This window comes from Haliotis asinina, chromosome 2, assembly GCF_037392515.1.
Source record: "Haliotis asinina isolate JCU_RB_2024 chromosome 2, JCU_Hal_asi_v2, whole genome shotgun sequence".
NCBI lineage: Eukaryota > Metazoa > Mollusca > Gastropoda > Lepetellida > Haliotidae > Haliotis > Haliotis asinina.
This window is the reverse complement of record NC_090281.1, coordinates 11,911,345-11,932,765: the sequence shown is the minus strand read 5'-3', so window position 1 is coordinate 11,932,765 and position 21,421 is coordinate 11,911,345. Positions and strand designations below refer to the sequence as shown.

Genomic DNA, 21,421 nt, shown 5'->3' with positions numbered 1-21,421 from the left:
TGTACATTAAAATATTATTAAAAATATTCTTATAAAATGAGCCCCGTGTAGAAAAGTAACGCAACCTGTGATCGGATCGTGATCGTGATCGTGAGACTTTTACTACCTCTTCATTCACATTTTGATCCATTGATCCACTCATAGATCTATATCAACTATCAACTTTTCCAGATATGTGACTCTGTTTGACTCTGTTTTGTGTGGATTAGAGACAGCATTATAAAATCTATACATGTGTGTATACCCGATGTTTTGGACACAATGAACAACAAAATGAAATGGGAGTCCGGAAATATATTTCGTTTCGTATTAAGTATTCCATTTCCATTTATAGAAATATTTATCACACAAAACCAAATTAGAAATGATTTGACAAAAATCATATCACACATTGTGGCGTTATTATGAAATAAAAAGCCTTGACATCTGTCACATTTGACCTGGGTTTAATTGAAATATTTATTTCCCAGTGAACACCTGCATTAGGCTCCAAACACCGATAACCGAACCGTTATAAGCTTTGCAAATTGGTAGGAAAACGCTGCGAGAAGCTTTCGACGGTTACTCATCCAAGATGGCGTTGAAGAGGGCAGTTCACGACAGTAAGAACTATGATAATGTCTATATATCATCTCACTTCAGTTAATCAAACATGAAACTGGATTCCAGATTTCCTCAGTCACTTTGTTGTACAAAGCATGATAACAAATCCATGCTTGCATGGTCAGGATAAATTATTTTGCGTCAGATTTGCTGTCACTGTAGATAATAAATATGTAGCACATTAACATATTGACACTGTATTTGACACTGGTTCAGTGATTCTATTGCAACACCAAAGATCTGTATTTATAGACCAGATTGGTTGCATGAGGATACTTTTTTGAATAATTTTTTAAATATATCGGTGCCTGTCATTCTAAACACTGTAAAACAGATGATCCGTTGAGAATAAAACGGACTTGTTACTGATTTTTTGACAGAAAATTATCATGCGATCGTATGATTTCTAGGTCATTAGGAAAACACGAAAATGACGTTTTGTTTGGGTGTTGGTCGAGAATTTCCTGGTTGGATTTCCTTCAAGCAATATTTGAAATTGTTTTATGACAGGCTATCCCTCAACGTCTGGATAAGAGATCGATGTAATATGGAATACATGTTGTTCTGAATAAACAATACATATCTTAATGATGAAAGTAATTCCTTAGGAATTAGATGAGGTGAACTGAAATGGACTTTAATGGAATGCTTAAGAATATATTGCTCATATGATGACGTGCATGCCTGTGTATGTGTGGCTGCTTGCACAAGCCCATACAAAGCTGGTTTTATCATGCTGATAAGTTAAGCATGAGTACATCACTCAGTCAGACACATTATACAGACTCTGAGCCAACCAGTCCTTGTGCCCATTAATCCTGAGCATCAGGCAGGAAACAACAAGTACCATATTTGGGGTTCAAACTCGTGGCCTTCCTCACTTAGGGCAGACGCTCTAACCATTATGCCAGTTCCTTATGAAATACATCTCATTATACCACTAAATTTGTGATAATGATAGAAATGACCATGGGGATGCTAATTGAATCAGAACGTTTATCTTGGAGTCTGTTGATCTTGTCGTCTGCATCATTTTCTTTTTATATCTGCTATGAACCTGTCAAATGCATGTAGTGTGTTTGCTTATGCCATCAACCACTGGTTTGTCTTGTCTGGAAACTATGATCTCACTTAATATGCTTATATTTCTCATGATCAATGCCCATGCTGTTCATCACTGGAGTGTCTGGTCCAAACTCGATTAATTACAGATCACAGATCACATATATCTAGAATATTGCTGGGTGCGGTGTAAAACTAAAGACACTGATGACATTCACTCACTTACTAACTTATGTTGCTGACAGCCACTATGGCTTGTGGCTTGGTTCCTGGATTGCCCAGTATTTGAAGTGTTTGCTTGTTATGCTGAAGGCCTGGGTTCTGTTCCCTGCATCAAGTACATGGGTACAAATACTACAATGTGTTAAGCCCATTTCTGGCATCCTGGTTATGATATTACTGGAATAAACAAGGACTGAGTAACTTGTATCTACTACATTAAAACCAAGGAATTGGAAAAGGTAGCACTGGCATTGGTGTTACATTGAGGATGGAAATCTGTTCTGGAAAGTTATGACCAGATTGACTTTCAAAACTATACTGGAGAAAGTAGTTACGGAAAATTTGTAAATTTTGAAATTATGAATAATGGTAAGTTTATTCATTGACACACTGATAAAATTTCAATCATAAAAATACCAAACTGTCGCTTTCCTGGCCTACTACAGTACAAACACCCTCAAAGGCTCAAGCATGTAGCTGTGAATACAGTGTTCTTGAACATGATGTTAACCCACATTTCTCTTCAAGTCTGTTGTTATAACTTACATTGCTCACTGAAATGCAATACCTTGTGATATATAAAATTATCATTTGCATTTTCAAAATATAATTACATTTATTGACAATATCATTGATGTACCAAAAATATTTGGCATATTTTTTATGATGTCAGCGTGTTATAAAATCTCACAGGTAATTCCCTGTACCCATGGTAACTATTTTTTTGCTCCCATTTCAGAGATACTCAATGATGTGATCCTGTCTGTGAAGAAGACAGGGTCTGACTGGAAGGTGCTGGTTGTTGACCAGCTCAGTATGCGTATGATCTCAGCCTGTCTCAACATGACCGAGATTATGTCCAGCGGGATAACATGTATGTTGATAATAGAGTAGAATAGACATTTACAATGACGATATGGAATACGTCCCCAAGCTTTATAGGGTTTCACTCCTGCTCAGCTCCAGTTGTACATTCCTCAAAACACAACTTTAATTTAGTGGAACATCAAAGTATGTAATCCACTCAAATCTATGACGAGATTGTTATATATTACTAAGTTGATCCTACTATTTTGATAATGGGTTGAAATCCCAGATTCCTCCAGGTTATGATTCATGTTTGTCTGCACCATGGCCTGAACAAAGTTGCAGTTGTGAAGGATCAGCATCTGGTTTGGTCTGTATTCCCACATAAGGAGGGTGATTCGGTAGTTTAGTGGTTGAAGTGTTTGCTTGTTACACTGAAGACCCAGGTTTGATTCATCATATGGATGAAAATGCTGACATTCCATGATACGAGTGACATGCTATTCACCCGCTTATTTGTATCTGTTCAAAATGTAGTTTAACATGTTATACTTGGGATTGCACTTTCTTAGTAAGTTTTACTTTTGCAAAAGTTTAAACCAGAAACTGTAGTGGTGAAAAACGTTTGATCATAGTTTCATAAACAGTTACTATATATGGTAAGTCATGTAATAAATAAATATCTTAACGCCTTAGTGCTCGCTGGCATTTTGATGTAACTGTCTGTTTCTCTTTTGCAGTGGTTGAGGATATCAACAAACGACGAGAACCGCTACCAAACTTGGAAGCTATATACCTTGTAACTCCTACAGAAAAGGTTAGTTTGGACATACTTTGGACTAGCTTGTATTGTAATTTGATTTTTCTGTTATTTTATTATTGGTAGTTATTATGCTTATTATTATTTATGCGTCTTAAATGTCAGTTTGCTTAGAAGTAGGATGACCAGCCAAACCAGTCCAGTAACAGTTGAATATGCACTTGTTGCAGAATTGTAGAATCTTTTTTGTGTAATTGTACTGATAACACAAGTTTTTGTATTTTTATCCTCAGTCTGTGAGGGGTCTGATACAAGATTTCCAGAATATCCACTCAACACAGTACGCTCTTGCTCATGTTTTCTTCACAGAAGGTGAGTTACCATGGTAACACAAAAGCAAGTATGAAGGGAATTAGGAGCACCAGCCTGCTGGCAAACAAGGATAAGTTGAGCACCAACTTGATAATTGACCCATATTAGCATGTAGGAATATGAGTGCTGGCAACTGGTGCTTGCCTGTGTGAGTGAAGGGGCCCCATGTTGTCTGTGATCAAGTGCAGTGTGATGGGTGAAGCATGTGGAATTGACAATAAATTGACAATAAATTGAATAAATTTCATCAACATGTACTGCATGTGTATAGTCTACATCTGCTCTTCCTTTCACAAACCGAATGGATTTGCTTGTTGCTGTGCTTTGCCTACTTCATGTAAACATAATCTCTGTGCCGGTCCAACCTGTCCTTGTCTGACAGTCATTGTTTAGTAAATCAATTGTTTTTCCTTATCCTGACTTATGGTTAACTGCTTACTCTCCTCTTCCTGTCGAAGGTAGTGGAACACCTGAAATCCATTGAAGTTCATTTCTAAAAGAAGCAGACTTAAAATCACACTCACCTGAGCATTACCTCCCTTTTATCACGCACATGGTCAGCTGACCGCCATGCTACTTCACTCTCTCCCTATTGCCCGACGAAGGCACCTGGGATCCCGTACATGGTGATAAGTTTTTCATTCTCGGTTTTTCTAACTAAATTTGTTCAGTATACTGTTTTTGACTTGTATGTATTTGTTATTATGATACAATTTTGTAATTATTGTGTCTATTTCTAACACGTATTTCATCAACTGAGACTGACTTTGGTCGCGCCTTACTGGCTAACGAGACATTGGTTTCGAACACTCATAGAGGAGTTAGGACAACCAACACTACAACTACCAGATTGCAACCCATCTGCGTTCCGACTTCACATGTGGAACGTATCAAAATCTGTTTAAAACACAGAGGAGAGAGCAGCGAAAACAGTTACCTAGCCTTACGGAAATCCACTCGCACCCTTTATGATGACAAGTGGAAGCAGTTTGAGACATACACCAAGAAGAAAGGCTTCACGGAAACATATCCACAGATAGCAGAATATTTATGTCACCTACGACATTCCAGAGGTCTAAAAGGTTCTACATTATCTTCACACTTGACAGCTCTCAGCTCATTTGTCACCATGGAAACGGAACTGACTAAAGTACCTGAGTTACTTGCGTTGCTATGCTCCTTCAAGTTGGAAGATCAACATCATAGATTTAGAGCTACAGCATGGGATCTAAACATCATACTCCAACATCTCACAAGTGATGCGTACGAGCCGCTTGATTGGACCTCATTTGAACTGCTAACTCAGAAGACACAGTTTTACTTACCTTGGCTACAGCTGCACGAATGTCAGAAATTCATGCTCTAGACTTCAACCACATGAGCTTTGATGCAAGTCATCAGCAGACAGCTCATATGGGTCTAGGATGGGATTTTATTGCGAAAAATCAACTGCAACACTATCTCAGTGTGGATCAGAGCTTTTATATTGAGAGCCTTTTAAAGCAGCAGGATTGGAACCTCCACAATCATCCAACCCACATGGGAATTGCTCGCTATCAACTATAATGGAGGGCTCCTTTTGGAAGTCAAACACAGTGTTTGCCAACCACTGCCTACGAGACATAACCATGAAGGACATCTCTGGCATTCATCAGTTTGGGCCTCTTGTCGTTGCTCAGCAAATAACAGCTCCCCGACGACGCTGAGTTCACTCACCCGTTTTAACACGTGACTTGTGGAAGCCAGACACTCTGCGGAGTATATGGTGGAAAGTCCATGCACATGGCTTAAACAGACTAGCAGGAGTGATTATGACCCTGTACTTGTAATAAAGACACTTGTACGCGAAGAGGGGTCGCAGTTAGTCTCGATTGCTATATCTTGACATTTAGTTGCATCAGAAACTAGCAGGACGCAAGTTACTTTTTGATGTCATCACATACCAGTCAACATGGAAGACAAGTTCGACTGGATGTGATTCCCTCCAAAATCTACAATGAATATGAGAAGAAAAAGACTGAATTATCGCCGTTGCAAGTTAACATTAGGAGGGGGAAATTATTGGACATAATTTACAACTGACAGCAGAACCCTGCGTGGCCTGACCCACGTCCATTTCTGTCGGATTCTGTAAGCAATTAAGCATGTGTCATAAGGAAGGAAGCATGATAAGGAAAAATATGTAATTTCTGAATAAAATTGATACTTTATGCTTTTTATGACTCATGGCTAAAGCCCTCCCAGCCGCCCCTCAGAGACACTCTGAATTCTCGTATTCTCGTGTCGGGCAATTACAGGAGATGGTGAAGTAGCATGGTGGTCAGTTGACCATGTGCGTTGGAAAAGGGAGGTAATACTTGGGTGAGTGTGACTTTACGTTTGCTTCTTTTAGAAGTGAACTTCAATGGATTTCAGGTGTTCCACTACCTTCGACAGGAAGAGGAGAGTAAGCAATTAAGCATGAGTCAGGATAAGTATAAACTATCAATTTTATTCAGAAAATTACTTATATGACATAAAATAACACTTTGAACAATGTACATAAATAAGATAACAAGAACATCACCAGGTACAGTTTTATATTACTGATTGTTGATAACTCGGGTCTTTGATAGAAGCCAGGTAGTTGATAAATATCAGACCAAACTGACAAACTCGTTGGTTGGTTTGTACTTTAACGCCACACTCAGCAATGTTCCAACTGTGCAGTTTGTAAATAATCGAATCAGGACAAGACAATCCAGTGATTAAGATCATGAGCATCATTTTATGCAGTTGGGATACGATGACATGTGTCAAACAAGTCACTGAACCTGACCACCTGATCCTGTTGGTCACCTCTTATGACGGGCATGGATTATTGAAGAGCAATCCTAACTTGTATCTTCACAGGTTGACACACTAGTAACGAAGGTAATAGGTATGACACCAGTTGGGTATTTTAACCTGTGTTTTTTCTTCAGCATGTCCTGATGAGCTGTTCAACGAGTTGACTAAATCCACTGCAAGCAAGAGAATAAAGACACTGAAGGAGATCAACATTGCTTTCCTCCCATATGAAGCACAGGTAATGACACCCAAGTTCAATTATTGACATGGATACAATGTCTATTTCTTGTCTCCACAACCATTAAGTTACTGAAACATTGCTATGGCGAAAAAAAAATGTTGTGGTTCCATTTACCCAGCCAGTCGTGTTTTTCTTAAGCGTCATGAATAAAGTAAGCTTTCATTGTGTTTTTTCCTGTGCCGATGGACATTGGTCATTCTGATAGTGAATGTTGACCTGATTGCTGCAAGCTTGATTGAATAAACAAATACACACTGATAAACATGTTAAAAGTTTGTTCTCTAAAATAAAAATTTATGTAGAATGAAAAGTTCAACCTACCTACCCTAATTTTTTAAGAGATGTATTTAAAAAATGACAAAATTTGTTTGTATTTGGCCTATAAGCAGCATATTCCCCCTCCCTTCACTATTCACTATCTTATCTTGCTAGACTTGCCTGGTCATGATGCTGAATTGATAAGACTGAATGTTCAGGTATGTGGTCTGAAGGTGAAACAAGCAAGCGTCAAGGCATTTATTGATTTATTAATGCGATTGCAGGTGTTTTCCCTGGACTCGCATGACACGTTCCAGTACTACTTCAACCCCCAGAGGACAGGGGGCAGGACCATGAACCTGGAGCGCTGTGCTGAACAGATCGCCACACTGTGTGCTACACTGGGGGAGTACCCAGCCGTTAGATTTAGGAGGTGAGACATTCACAACAGAGCGGGTGTAATATGAGGTACAGTCATGCCGCGTTAGTCCGGACCCCGACAATCCGATTCCAGTGATATCCAAACAATAACTAGCTGTCACCAATCTTGTTTACTATGTAAACTCATTACCTGATGATTCAATAATCTGATGCTTCACTCTCCGTATCCGGACGCTAATCAGCGGTAACAGATTAGCTAATTACACACAGTTTTGCTTCATTAATCCGTCGGTACATCAAAAATGTTCGGATAATCCCTTCACACTATGGGCCCCATTCAGTGGTAATTGTTAAGTGACAGTTCCGAGTTGAAGATGTTGTTAGTTTGTGATTGTGATCAGTTAGTAGGTCTCACTTTTGGTTAGTTGGAGTAATACCTGTCATGCTTACTTCCTGTATAAAACACTGATCTTGTCAAAATGTGATCAGCTGACGCTTGTCAGTCATAATGGCAAGTATCGCCCCTAGGCATAAGATATGTGAAATTACTGCCGTACAAAAAAACAAGAAATTTGTAGATATAAAGAGAAAACCCGAAAGCCAGTTTTGATCTTATGTGTAAACATTTTGGTCAAGAATTCGGACATTCTGTTGGCAAGAGCACAATTTCGGACATCGGATATGGTTTGTGATTGGCTACGACCATCTGACAGACAGATGCAATCACGTGGTTGACACGTGATCTTACTTTGTGACAATGCTGTCAGTCACAAGTGTGCCAATGACCAACGTGAAAGTTCGTTTCATTCACTGCATTTCATCCAATGTGCCGACTGGCCACAAATGCACCGAGAAAACTGCCTGGTCCGAAGTAAAAAGCTCCACCATTCAGAACTGTTTCTATCACAAGTGAGTTTTGTTACATGTATGTATAATCTATCCAGACATGATTATATGCATTGATTGGTTATTATATGAATATTGAAGTTGTTATGTCTACAAACTGTAATAAAGTCTTTTGAAACTTGTATACGTTCGTATATTTTAGTATTGCCATGTCAAACCGAAGTAACTCAACTGTAGTTGTGTTCATAAAGGTTCGTTTCAATAGTCCGTACATTTCACTATTTGATGAAAAAAGAGAAGTGTCCGGATTATCGAGGCCTGACTGTAGCTTAATTTGTCCAACCGTAGAATTTCAGACATTTTAGGGTTGAATTTCTGATTTTTTAGTATACAATGGCAGGCCATTTCTTTATTTTATCACAACTGCTTGTAACTGTTTCAGGGTATGTTGTGTCCATGGATAGCATGTTGCATAAAGTACTTTCACATTACGTCATGGAAAATGGTTGATACTGTGTAATTCAGGACGTTTTATCCTGTATATTGTCGTCAACAAATATTGATGATATATCCTATTTGTCATAATCACGTCATATAGATGTTATTTGATCATTATGTTTTCTATTACAAATTAATTCTTTAACAATGCTGATTCTAATATTCCAGTGACTTTGATCGCAATGCTGAATTTGCCCAGATGGTGCAGCAGAAAATCGATGGCTACAAAGCTGATGACATTACCATGGGGGAGGTAGGTCACAGTATAATCATTTTCTGATTCAGTTAAGTAGAGCTTGGTTAGGTTTTCTTACTAGTTTGGATTTTTCTGATTCTGAGAATTGATTTCTGTGATAACAAATGGGATTTCAACCAATGTGAATGGTCTTACTACTGAAATGGTGGAAGTGAGATCGCTTGTTAAGCAGTTGAATCTGTGGAGGAAGCAGGTCATATATACCCATGCTATATCATATGATGACATCCCAGGTCTACAGTCTTGGTGTTACCATGCTTAGCATTTGCTAATAAATTGCTAATAACCTTCTAATTTCGGAAGCAATACTACTTGCATTGCTTTTTAGTTGATGAGTTGACAGTTTATTAATTTGGTGATGCATTAAAGAGTATGATCTCTTTTACCAATGAATTATCTTCAACAGGGTATTGCCAAGGACAGGTCAGTCCTACTGATTCTGGACCGAGGATTTGACCCCATCTCTCCTCTTCTGCATGAGCTGACGTTTCAGGCCATGGCCTATGACCTTCTGCCTATTGAAAATGATGTCTATAAGTGAGTGATCTTTTCAAGTTGAAGCTTGAATCTGTCATTGATAAAACATCAAGTCATTTTAATCACAAGATGATAAGGTAATACGTGAAGGAAACCTTGATAGTTTCTGGGGTAAGGGTGACACTGTTGTGTAACATGGGGCATTTTACAGTTCAGTTTGGACACACAAAAAAACATCCTGGGTTCAAATCCTGCTTTGCAGAGATATTCTTGTCTGACAGAGATTTACTCTGAGTCCTGTATTTGAGGGTCCGTGGGACGCATACTCTTAATTTTCAGTGGTCCTGGACTACACAGTGGGGGTCCTAGACACTTAAATAGTATTTTGAATACTGTGTTATAATATTGTTGCAATTCAGTTACTGTTATTGTATTGTATATCATGATCATCACAGTAATTAAAATGCAAATGATATTATAACCTGAGTAGCAGACTCCGTGATAATTTACTGTTACTTGAGCAACTTTTTTTAAAAAAATATTTCGACGTTCTCTTCCTCCCTGTGGATGTGATAATCTAATTTGTTGCATCCGTTGTCAATTTGGTTTACGTTTAGAACGTAGGAATTTGCATCTTGTAAATCCCTGGTCTGTGAACTGTATCACAATGAATTTTTCTTCCACTTTAAGCTGATATGCCAATATTTGTTATGATGGTGCCCAATACTTGGCTGTTAGTAAACATTCCAAAATTTGAATTGTAAATACCCCACTTCATGTCAAGACAACACAAATATAGAGATGCAGATGATTTGTTTTGATAGCAGGACTACTAGTAGTAAGCATGACACAGAGGGGGAAGCTTCTCACTTTAGTTTTATGTTATTTAATTGCATGCAGTTCCATTCCATTGCATTTCTTGTTGAGTTAATAGTTTCCCTAATACCTCTGCCAAATCACGCTTGCTTGATTTGAATGGATAGCAGGTTTGTATCTCTAGGGTAGTGAAGGTCTGGGAATGTCCAGAGTAGAACAGGTCTTCAGCAACCTGTGCTTGCAACAGAAGGCAACTAACAGGATTGGGTGGTCAGGCTCGCTGACTTGGTTGACAGTTGTCATTAGTTTCCAACTGCGCAGATTGATGCTCATGCTGTTGATCACTGGATTGTCTGGTCCAGACTTGATTATTTACTGACTGCCGCCATATAGGTGGAACATTGCTGAGTGCGGTGTAAAACTAAACTCGCTCGCTCACTCACTTATTCTCTTACTCAAGTAGTAAATGCAAATGTCCACAGGTATGAGAACACTAGTGGAAGTGATGTCAATGAGAAAGAGGTTCTCCTGGATGACCACGATGAGCTGTGGCTGGAACTACGACATCAGCACATTGCTGTGGTGTCTCAGTAAGTGGATAAACAACCTTATCTTGCACATAAATGTCACCTTCTCATTGGCTGAGCGTTCTTCTATTATTTTCAGTGTACCCCACTAACAAGCAAGTAACATTTCTTTGTACCCTGCTTGGAATGCCAAACTCATTTGTACTTTGCTAGTACTGGGTAATTCTTTATCTTGAATGACATTGTATCATATATGATGTATGGAAATTACTGATGTCTCGCGAATGCAGATCTATGGAAGGGAGATAACTGTAATGCTTTTCTCGTCGTCAGCAAAATCTAGCAATGGCTACAAAAAGATCTGTACCTGTGCTTCAGACAATTCCAAATTAAAGGTCACATGCAACACAAATCACAACTTTGCAGATTCTAATACCTTTTGGTGTGCACTTACTGAAGCAAATCATCAAAATGCCATGTGGAGCTTTAAACAGTATGTCTGCCTGGAGTATGGGGTTGTGAGCTGTAGTCTAATGTTGTTCACAAACAAGTAAATAATCTACTCGTTACATGAAAAAAAACAAACATGTTGATTGTGATAAGCAGACTGTCACAGAGGAAACTCAATGTCTGGTTTATTGACACCTATATGCCTGCCTGCCTCTCTGCTAATGACAGTATGCAATACACAACTTCAATCATTGACCACATGCAATTTGAAATTAACTATCAGGCTTATAAGCCATAAACAAAGAGCCGGCTAAGCTTATTGACATATGAACCAGTGACCAATGAACAGGCTTTGTTACACCTGTTTGCACACTCACCGGCTATGACTGGGTTTGGTATTGTGGCTGCTTTGTTTCGAGAGAGGTAAACCCAAGGACTAAATATTTCACTTTTGATTAATACGCTTAGAGTTTTTCTTAATCAGCAATGCATTTTATATATCATGAATAAGTGGTAACTGTGTTTTAATTATGTTTAATTTTTTTGTTGCATGTGACCTTTAACATTGAGGTGTTCAGTGTGATATATACATTATTTACTGGACCATCGGAGGTGATAGGTTGATATATGCGTGATGGGGTTGGTTGGTCCGGGCAACCTGGCTCTTCTGGATCTGTTGTACTTGTCCAGGCTAGAATAGGCCTTCAGCAACCCATGCTTGCCATAAAAGGTGACTATGCTTGTCGTTAAGAGGCGACTAACAGGATTGGCTGATCAGGCTCGCTGACTTGGTTGAGACATGTTATCGCTTCACAATTGTGCAGATGGATGCTCATGCTGTTGATCACTGGATTATCTGATCCAGACTTGATTATTTATGGACTGCCACCATATAGCTGGAATATTGCAGTGTAAAACTGAACTCACTTGCTCCTTGTTGAGGGGGCGGTGGAGGGGTCTTTCCTGTGTAACTTTAAAGGAGTCTCTTGCTCCTTATGGGAGGAACACTGGGAGGAGGCCATGGTTGATGATGTGGGTCCGGAGCAGAACTTATCACTGCTGTATTACTGCAGGTGGTCCTCCTTTTGGATGCCAATGACCATGCAGAGTTCTGCCTACCCGGTTAGGCTTTTGCTTTGTGCAAGGTGGCTAAAACTCAATTTGTTGTTGCTTATCAGCAAGGTAATCAATCCTTTCCTATCACAGCAGGTCGCGTTTTATCTCCTGGAGCTCGACCACCGCTACTCAATGGGAGAGGAGGTGCTGTTTGACTCCTCTCTTGTTGATGAGTGCGTTTATGCATCGATTGTGCTTGAGGGGTTGTCTTGCCACAGTCAAGGGTCGGTTTGGCAGGGCCTCCGTCTGCCGCCATTTACTTCCTCCAACCAGGTGTTTCACTAAGTGTATTGCTTGTGTGAGGAACAACATCGTAATGCTGTGCAGCAACTAAAGGTTGCAGTACACTTGGCGTACCTCTCGGTCCTGCAGAGATAGCTTGTGGCACGGGAGGGCAGGAACGATGAGGTGTCATTGTCTACGCTAGTGTGGCAGCGTACAGAGATGCATTTACATATGGCATGTGACTCAACTGTGCAAGTCAAATGATGAGTATGGTAATGGGCCTCTGTAGGCTATGGCTATCTGTCGCCAGATATTCACAGGCAACACAGCCGGCACTGCTGTCTTTGCCTTTCCGGCTCCAGGGAAGGATGGCTTAAGTGGAATGCTCCGCTTCAAATACATAAAAGTAAGGGCAAGGCTAAAGGTAATGGCAAGGTTGCTACTCAGCAGTCTTTCCCAAGGAAGGGGAAGTTCCAGTAAGTCCTTCAGGAATGGGAGAGAGTTACATCAAATCTCTAGGTCCTGCCCACACTCAGGGATGGCCACATGACACAGTGGAAGCGGGAGTCTCCCCTTTTCCCGGGATTTGTTGCATTCTGGGGCCGAAACCTCTGGAAAAGGTGGCAGTCCTCCCGGCGGAGATCCAGTGGTTACTGGACAAGGCAGCCATTGAGGTGGTTCCGTTGGGCCAGGAAAATCTGGGGTTTTACTCCACTTTCCTGGTTACCAAAAAGGACGGAAGGTTCAGACCCATTCTGAATCTCAAGGGTTTGAACAACGTTTGAGGTGCTGGCTTTCAAGATGGAGACACTGTGTTGAGTGATCTCGTCTGTGGAGGCAGGGTATTGGCTTGTGTCAGTCAAAGATGCGTACTTCCATGTCCCAATTCACCGTGACTTCAGAAAATACCTCAGGTTTTCCTTTTATGGGGTTTGCTACAAGATTCGTGTGCTTCCCTTTGGCATCTCATCTCATCCAAACTCATGCTTGTACCAGCTCAGTCTGCCAAGGCACAGGGCAATTTTTGTTACCATACCAGGACAACTAGATTCTCAGAATGGATGCCCACAACTTAAGTTTGGAATCCACATAGTAATTCATGGATATTGTCACAAGGTTAGGTTGGATTACCAACCTCATTTTCTTGGGGGTGAGATTCCTTCACGCTTCGTGTAGAAGGTTCAGAACCATGTTGTTCGTCTAGAGATGGACAATCAGATGGCTATGTCCTACATCCTGAAGAGAGGTGGTACAGTGTCTCCATCGGTCCTTCAGGAGGCGTGCAGTTTCTGCTGTGGTGTGATCAGTTCAGCATAATGGGTTATGCCTGTTCTGTCTCCCAGGGGTGAACAACGTTTGTGCAGATGCTCTGTCACATCGTGTTCTAGCTCCCCATGAGTGGTTGCTTGATTCAGAGATATTCAGGATTATCTCCCAGTTGTTCATTCCAGAGGGATCTGTTTTCCTCTGGAGTGACGAGCCATGCTTCATTGTTTTGCTGTTGGATTCTGGGTCCGAGAACTCTTACCTCAGACCCCTTTCCGCTAAATTGGACGGACGGGGTTCTGTGGGCTTTCCCACATACCTGTGGTTTGTTTTGGCGAGTTCCCCATATATCCACACATCCAGACCTTGGGTTGGGTGGGTTTGGGATATTTCCCCAATTCAACCAATGGTCATTGAAGCTAAGACAGCTGGGTCCTTGCCTTAGTCACACCCCCTAAATTGAATAACGTTGGTGGTCAAGTGAGAAGGCCATTTTCTATTTCAGTACAGTTGTAGATTCGCACTTTGAATGGACTACATTGTCAGACAGAATGCCACTCTATAATCATTTTGTCTTTAGGAGTCTGTTTATTGCTTATATGTACCCCAAGGAGGACTTCTTCTGAAAAAGGATTATACAAACCTGTAGAAGTTATGAATTCTTTGAAGAAAGTCCTCCTTGGGGTATGGCTACCCACCTCCCCTCATTCTGTCTGATAAGCTCAGCATGAAAAGTAAAGTGCGAGTTTGATGGCCAGTTATCTGCCCTTGGCTGTAATCACAGTAATGGGCCCTGGGCGGCCCTCTGAGGATGGTCTCACAGGACAAAAAAAAGGAGATTTTGTTTTGTAAAGTACAAAATATAGTTACATCTGTTGAAGGAGTTTTTTTTTAACATTAAAATGCTTATATGTACCCCAAGGAGGACTTTGTTCAAAGAATTCACAACCTCCACAGGTTTGCAAAAAATTCATTTGCTATCAAAATACTCATTGTTTGTAAACTGCACCTTGTTGTGCTCAACATACCTGTCAGGGTGACTTAGTGGACTTCATAACACTGCATACCCTTGAAGATGAGGGTTAAATTGATCTGCAGTAACCCATGCAACTAGCGGGATCAGGTGGTTTACTGACTTTTTTGATACACCATCATGTCCCAGTTACGTAGATCAGTTTTAATGATGTTGATCACTGGATTGTCCTGTCCAGACGTGATTATTATCAGACCACCTCCATATGGCTGGAATATCATAAGAGGAGAGTGGCAGGCATCAAGTGGTTGCATGTTGTTACATGTTTCAATAGATGATCCTAGCAGTTAACGTGCAGTTTTAGGGGTGAGGAAGGTTGGAACTGATCTTAAGCAACCCATGCTTGTTGTAAGAACCAACTAACAGGATCATGTTATCAAACTCTCTGACTTGGACGACATGTGTCATTTTAACCCAACTTTGTAAGTTGATGCTCATGATGTTGATCATTGCATGGTCTAATCCAGACTCATTTACAAAATGCTGCCATATAAATGGAATATTTGCTAAGTGTTGCATTAAACAGCAAAAAAACAAAAATAAAGGTCATGACGTGTCTGTACAGTAGCTTGTATCAACTTACCAGTCCTATTGGCAGAAATGATGAGCAATCTTACATGAGAAGCAAAGACAAAGAGAAGGAGATACAAATTTTAACTCAACCTTGATGTTTTAGTAAACACGTAAGCAGTCAGTTTGGCCATAGCACATGATTGGAAAATCAGCATTTGGTAACATTTAAAACATGAACAAATAGTTGAGTTATTTCTTGTAAAACTGTGCATGGTAAAGCATTTAGTGCAGATTATGTTAAGTGAGCAATGAAACTGTAGCTGCTGATGGCTTTACCAACATAGGCATGAAAACTGAGACAGCTCCATCAACATTCAAGATGACAAGATTTTGTCATCTTTCTTCTGATAGTGGTTAAAGTGTTGGCTTGTCATGCCAAAGATCTGGGTTCACTTCCCCACATGAGTATTATGTGATAAGTCTAGTTCTGTTTTCTGCGGCTCTAATATTGCTGGAATATTGCTAAAGGCAGCGTAAACTCAACTCATGAATGTTAACAATTCTACTGATTGTCATTATTTCCAGACAAGTAACAAAAAAACTAAAACGTTTTGCCGAGGATAAGCGTCTAACCACCCCTGACAAGGCCAACATCCGAGACCTGTCACAAATGTTGAAGAAGATGCCCCAGTACCAGAAGGAGCTGAGCAACTACTCCACACACCTCCATCTTGCTGAGGACTGCATGAGGCAGTATCAGAAGCACATAGACAAGCTGTGTAAAGTAGAGCAGGTAGGACAGTGTTGGGAGTTGTGAATGTGCCACAGTAGGCTGCCTTAATGTGTAATATTTTCAAAAGGGCTGCAACGAATGCACTATGTGGTGAATATGATATATATCATGAAAATTGGGTAACGAATACTAATAATTCTACATGAATACAATATTGTAGTTAAGTGAATTATGCACAATATGGAAGCCCCATTTTGACTGTTAAGTTGTCGTTGTAATAACCAGTGATCTGACATGACACTCAAATTTGGTATGTAATAGACTAATAATTATAGTCCTCAGTACCATGTAATGCAAAGTAATAATATTCCATTCTTTCACTTCAATGTTAGCAATCTATGTGTTAGAAATCTATATCTTTTATGTTGTATTGTCCTCTATAGTTAAACTGTCTTAGGTCTAATCACTAGTTTTACATTCTTCTCTCTGATATTCTAGTTAGTTTTACAGTCCTTTGTTGGCAGGTTTTTACAATGTGTCATTAATTAATATGTTTTTTTTGTAGTCATCATTCTCGTCATATCTCACTTTGAAAAAGGACATGAAACATGCTTCACTAAAAAAAATTAAATATCCATTCATAGTCTGGTTCTGGTTCTGTGATCATGAATTACAAATATTATTCATGAAGAGTTCTGGGTCAATTCACTGAATATGTGAGTGTATCATAACAGCCTTAAGTTTCAGATGTGTTTTTGAAGCAGTAAACTAGACAATGACAGTCCTGACAGATTATTAGAAGAAGCTAGTAACTTAAGCCACTGTTCTGCAACCCACGTGTAGTAGTTTCAGTCTTCTCAGTATTGCTTACAAAAGTCCATGCATTGACACTAGGATTTAGTGGAATGACAGTCTGTGAAATTGTATTGTACAATCTACATACATATACCAATTTCACATTATTCTTAGCAGTCACCAACAAATTACAGTCTCATAATACATGGACTCCGAGACCCGCGTTATTGACTCATTGAAGTCATTTTCAACAATTAAATGGGCAAAATTTTGTTTTTTTACAATCAAAGTTACAAGTATCGCGGGAAGTCAGCGGTGACTTGTCAAACTGTCTCCTACGTAAATTGTATCAAGACAGGTAACGGCCTATGCTCATTGTTATGTTAAATATTTTTGCAGAAAACTCGCATTATATACTAGCCAGATAGCAATGTAAATTAATCTGTTACAATAACAGCTTAATATGTAAAATACTCTGATAATGGAATAGAAGTTCTTTGATGTAATATTATCAGATCGTTTTTACCTGAATCACTGGAACATTGGACCAAAACATCTGTGCACAGCTGATCGCTGTTTCCGGCTTAGTTGAATAACAACAAAGACGTATATTCACATGAATATATGTCTTTGATAACAGGTAGTGATTTTTTATTGCAAAGTTTCCCATACATATATATTTTTTCATTTTCAAAGTTTGTTTATTTTCACCTTCAACGATATGATATATTTTCAGTGGACCCAATTCACGAAACAGCAGTTTTGTTATGTCCTTGGAATATACGATCTAACTCAACCTTTGTTCCACATTATGTAATAGGTACTTTAATGCGGATGTCTAGTAATGCGGGGGGGGGGGGGGGGGGCGGGCATCCATGGACCCCCAAGACCTGTGTTGTGGCGAGGAATGACTGTATTCACTGTGAAGCAAACTGCTTTTATTCTGTATGTTCAAGCTATATGTTGATGCACTTCAAGCAACTGCTTTTAATTGTCAGGATCTTGCCATGGGAACTGATGCAGATGGGGAGAAGGTTAAGGATCACATGCGGAACATCGTCCCAATCTTGCTGGACCAGAACATCACAGCCTATGACAAGATCAGGATTATCCTCCTTTACATTATCCACAAGGGAGGTGAGTCAGGTTGGGCAGGTCACTCATAATCTTTTCGTTGTGAACAGGTTCGTCATCTGTGAGTATTCCTAACAACTCTGGACGAGCTCAGATGCTATCGGCATCAGTGTGGTTCATGTTTCGTGTTTGGATTTGACACTTTGTCCTGGTGGAAGATGTTGCCTTGTATATTGTACAGACTGTCTCATTGATGACACACTGTCACCAACTCTGATTACCATGACATCCAGTTGCCTCTAATGACCACATACTTAAGCAGGGGTTCAAAAATATGTTGGAAAGCCACTAGCCACATGGCAAGTGACTTCAAGAAAGTAACTTGTCCTGACTAATTTTCCACTTGCCCTGATGATATTAATAGTTACTGAACTATTTATCAAAGAGTGATAATTTCTAGCTCTACTCTGGTGTTCCAATGATTGAAAATAATAAAAAATCGATCAAAAGAAGGATTAAAGGTAATTACCAATTGTTAAAAACATATTTGCGATTAATTGGAATTTTGCTGTTTTAGTATAACACATGAATGAACAAAAGTAACCATAAAATTTGGTGAAAATTCACCAACAAAGCTGTGTGCCTTGTAAAATTTTAACCATATTTGTTAAATCACAACTCCAGTGTCTTTCTTGCATGCATGCATTTTATTGCGTGACAGTATTAGATATCAAAACCCTTTAAATTGGTGATGGCATTAAGAAAGTATATATTTAGATTATAATCGATAATTGTTCACCACAATTCTAGCAATAATCGATAGTATGTTTGGTTCTTATACCCAATACTGGTTTGGATTTCATGGATTTCCAGGGAAAGCCTTCAGTATAAACTACTTTCTGAATTAATGGTTTCAAAATCTTCACCATTGATGCAAAGGACAGTCTCATCCAGGATCGATATAGTTGGACTCTATGGAAAATCAGCAGATGTAGAAACCTGCTTGTTGTGCTCCGCTTTAGGGTCCAAGTTTTGTTACAACTAAGATATCAATTCATTGGGTAACCAGAGTACAGGTATCATCATCACAGTCCTGAGTGTACTGTTGTAGTTATGTCCCTGTCAGTGTGTTGATCACTGGGAGCCACAGGTGCCCCCTTGGCTAGTGGTGTCATTCTGTCTGTGATGTTGTCCTAAGCAAGCATGATAAGTGTTGTGACTATTTATGTCCTATTTAAGGCGATTTCCATAGGTTGAAGGAAATAGATGTAGACATGATTCAGCTGTAAGTGTCATGACATGTATGTGTCATGGCTTGAAATATCTGGATTTGTGATGAAAATGTCATGTGACTTTTGTTGTTATGGTATCGAAGGACATGTGAACATGGTGAATGAGGATAGTTTTATGCTGCTTTTAGCAGTATTCTAATATCATGACTTAGGTATGATGTGATCACTTGATATTCAGTATTTTATCACTTTGATGTGTGACTGTACTGCACTATAGATATCACATGTCTTTGCCATGTGACCTTCCTATACTGGGGTGATATGATCTTGTGCGTGCGTGCGTGCGCGCATGCGCATGCGTGACTTTGACGTGTGACTGTACTGCGCTGTACGTAATGTGACGTCCTATACTGTGAGTTATATGACTGACGTGTGACTGCACTGCCCTGTAGGTATCATGTGACATCCTATACTGTGAGTTATATGACTGATGTGTGACTGCACTGCTCTGTAGGTATCATATGACGTCCTATACTGTGAGTTATATGACTGATGTGTGACTGTACTGCCCTGTAGGTATCACGGAGGAGAACCTGGCGAAGCTGCTTCAGCATGCCCAGATCCCCATGGAGGAGAAGTGCATCGTCACCAACATGCAGAACCTCGGTATCCCCATCATACAGGATGTAAGTACTCTCAGCCTCTCTACCCACCTCATGTCACCAGTATACTCACATGCTCTTGGACTCACACCCACCTGCACATGAGGACACAGATTATTGGCTCACATGTGACTCACACAGACTTTAATCAAACCACTTCAGAGAATTTGTCAAAAAGACATTAAGTTTCGAAAATATGTTGAAGCTTATTTTTTTTCATCCACAGTCTATTATAAATGAAATATTGTTAATTATTTTGGCCTCATTTCAAATCTGAAAGCCAAGTAAATGCCTTATGTCACATTTTTTATGATGTATTACCGGGGTAAACTACTTTTGAGTATGTTTTAAGATTTCCATTGAAACCTAACACTATGTGTAAGACTACTAGTGCATGTTACATATGCACAGAGCATGTGAACGCAAGTAAGACTTATTCATCCATACTACTTTCCTTACAAGATACACTGCCTGTGGAAGTTAACTACTTAGTTTGTTTAACTCCTCTGTGATTGCTGTTACAGACTGGAGGAATTTTAGTTTGTAGTTTGTTTTCAGCGATTTCATTAAGATATTGTAACTGGATATAATTCATGTCACTTACAAAGTATTTGATATTGTGCTAAATACATGATGGAGTGTATAGTTTTATCTTATTCTTATTTGTAGTTATGTTTGAAAATGCTCATTAAAATTAATTCTTACGAAACCAGCACTTACCCATCTTTATGTCAATGTTTGTATATCTAGTGCACATCAAGAAGTGTATCATTGTTTCCTGAGTGCATAGATAGATGCTCATGATGTCAATCACTGGATTGTCTGCTCCAGACTGCCACCATATAGCTGTAATATTGCTGAGTTTGGCTTAAACATCAATTTAACAAAAATATGACATTTTTTAAGAAACATATAAGAAACAAGGATTTTAATGATCAGTGATCATAATCAAATGTTATGGCCAATGTACATCATGTAATATTCTTTCAGATCATTTACAAAGTCAGAAGTTTTATAGGAAAAGTTGAATGACTTATGTTGTTTTTTTAGGTTAAAAGATTGAATGAAACTCTTCTCCACATTCAACTAAGATTTGTTAGTGACAGATTTACAAAAGGAAACTTTAAAAGTCATATTCCAAATGTGGCTATGCTTACCGTATGTGTAAACATCCTAATTAGTCATTTGTCATAACACAAACCACACACTGTATGTAAAGGGAAAGAGATATTGGTATTTATTTGATTGCTTGAAATGTTTTAGTGGTTATTGAGGCATAAAAGTTAAGAAGAGGTATAGATGAGTAACTCCTAGGGCTGCAACGATTCACCCAGACCTCGATTCTATTTGCGTTTGACATTTGACCC

The 21,421-nt window shown here is 39.3% G+C and overlaps 1 protein-coding gene across 1 annotated transcript in view; it reads left to right on the top strand.

Annotated features, from left to right (window-relative positions):
• Window positions 1-355: 355 nt before the first annotated feature.
• Window positions 356-21,421, top strand: part of LOC137273249 (syntaxin-binding protein 1-like) — a 37,829-nt gene continuing 16,763 nt past the window's right edge. The window contains exons 1-12 of the mRNA XM_067805787.1: window positions 356-602; window positions 2,627-2,761; window positions 3,435-3,511; window positions 3,748-3,826; window positions 6,790-6,893; window positions 7,439-7,587; window positions 9,048-9,132; window positions 9,542-9,672; window positions 10,911-11,018; window positions 16,144-16,351; window positions 18,085-18,223; window positions 19,969-20,078. Of these exons, the coding sequence (XP_067661888.1) occupies window positions 575-602; window positions 2,627-2,761; window positions 3,435-3,511; window positions 3,748-3,826; window positions 6,790-6,893; window positions 7,439-7,587; window positions 9,048-9,132; window positions 9,542-9,672; window positions 10,911-11,018; window positions 16,144-16,351; window positions 18,085-18,223; window positions 19,969-20,078 (1,353 nt within the window). The 5' untranslated portion in view covers window positions 356-574. The remainder of the gene's footprint in view (window positions 603-2,626; window positions 2,762-3,434; window positions 3,512-3,747; window positions 3,827-6,789; window positions 6,894-7,438; window positions 7,588-9,047; window positions 9,133-9,541; window positions 9,673-10,910; window positions 11,019-16,143; window positions 16,352-18,084; window positions 18,224-19,968; window positions 20,079-21,421) is intronic.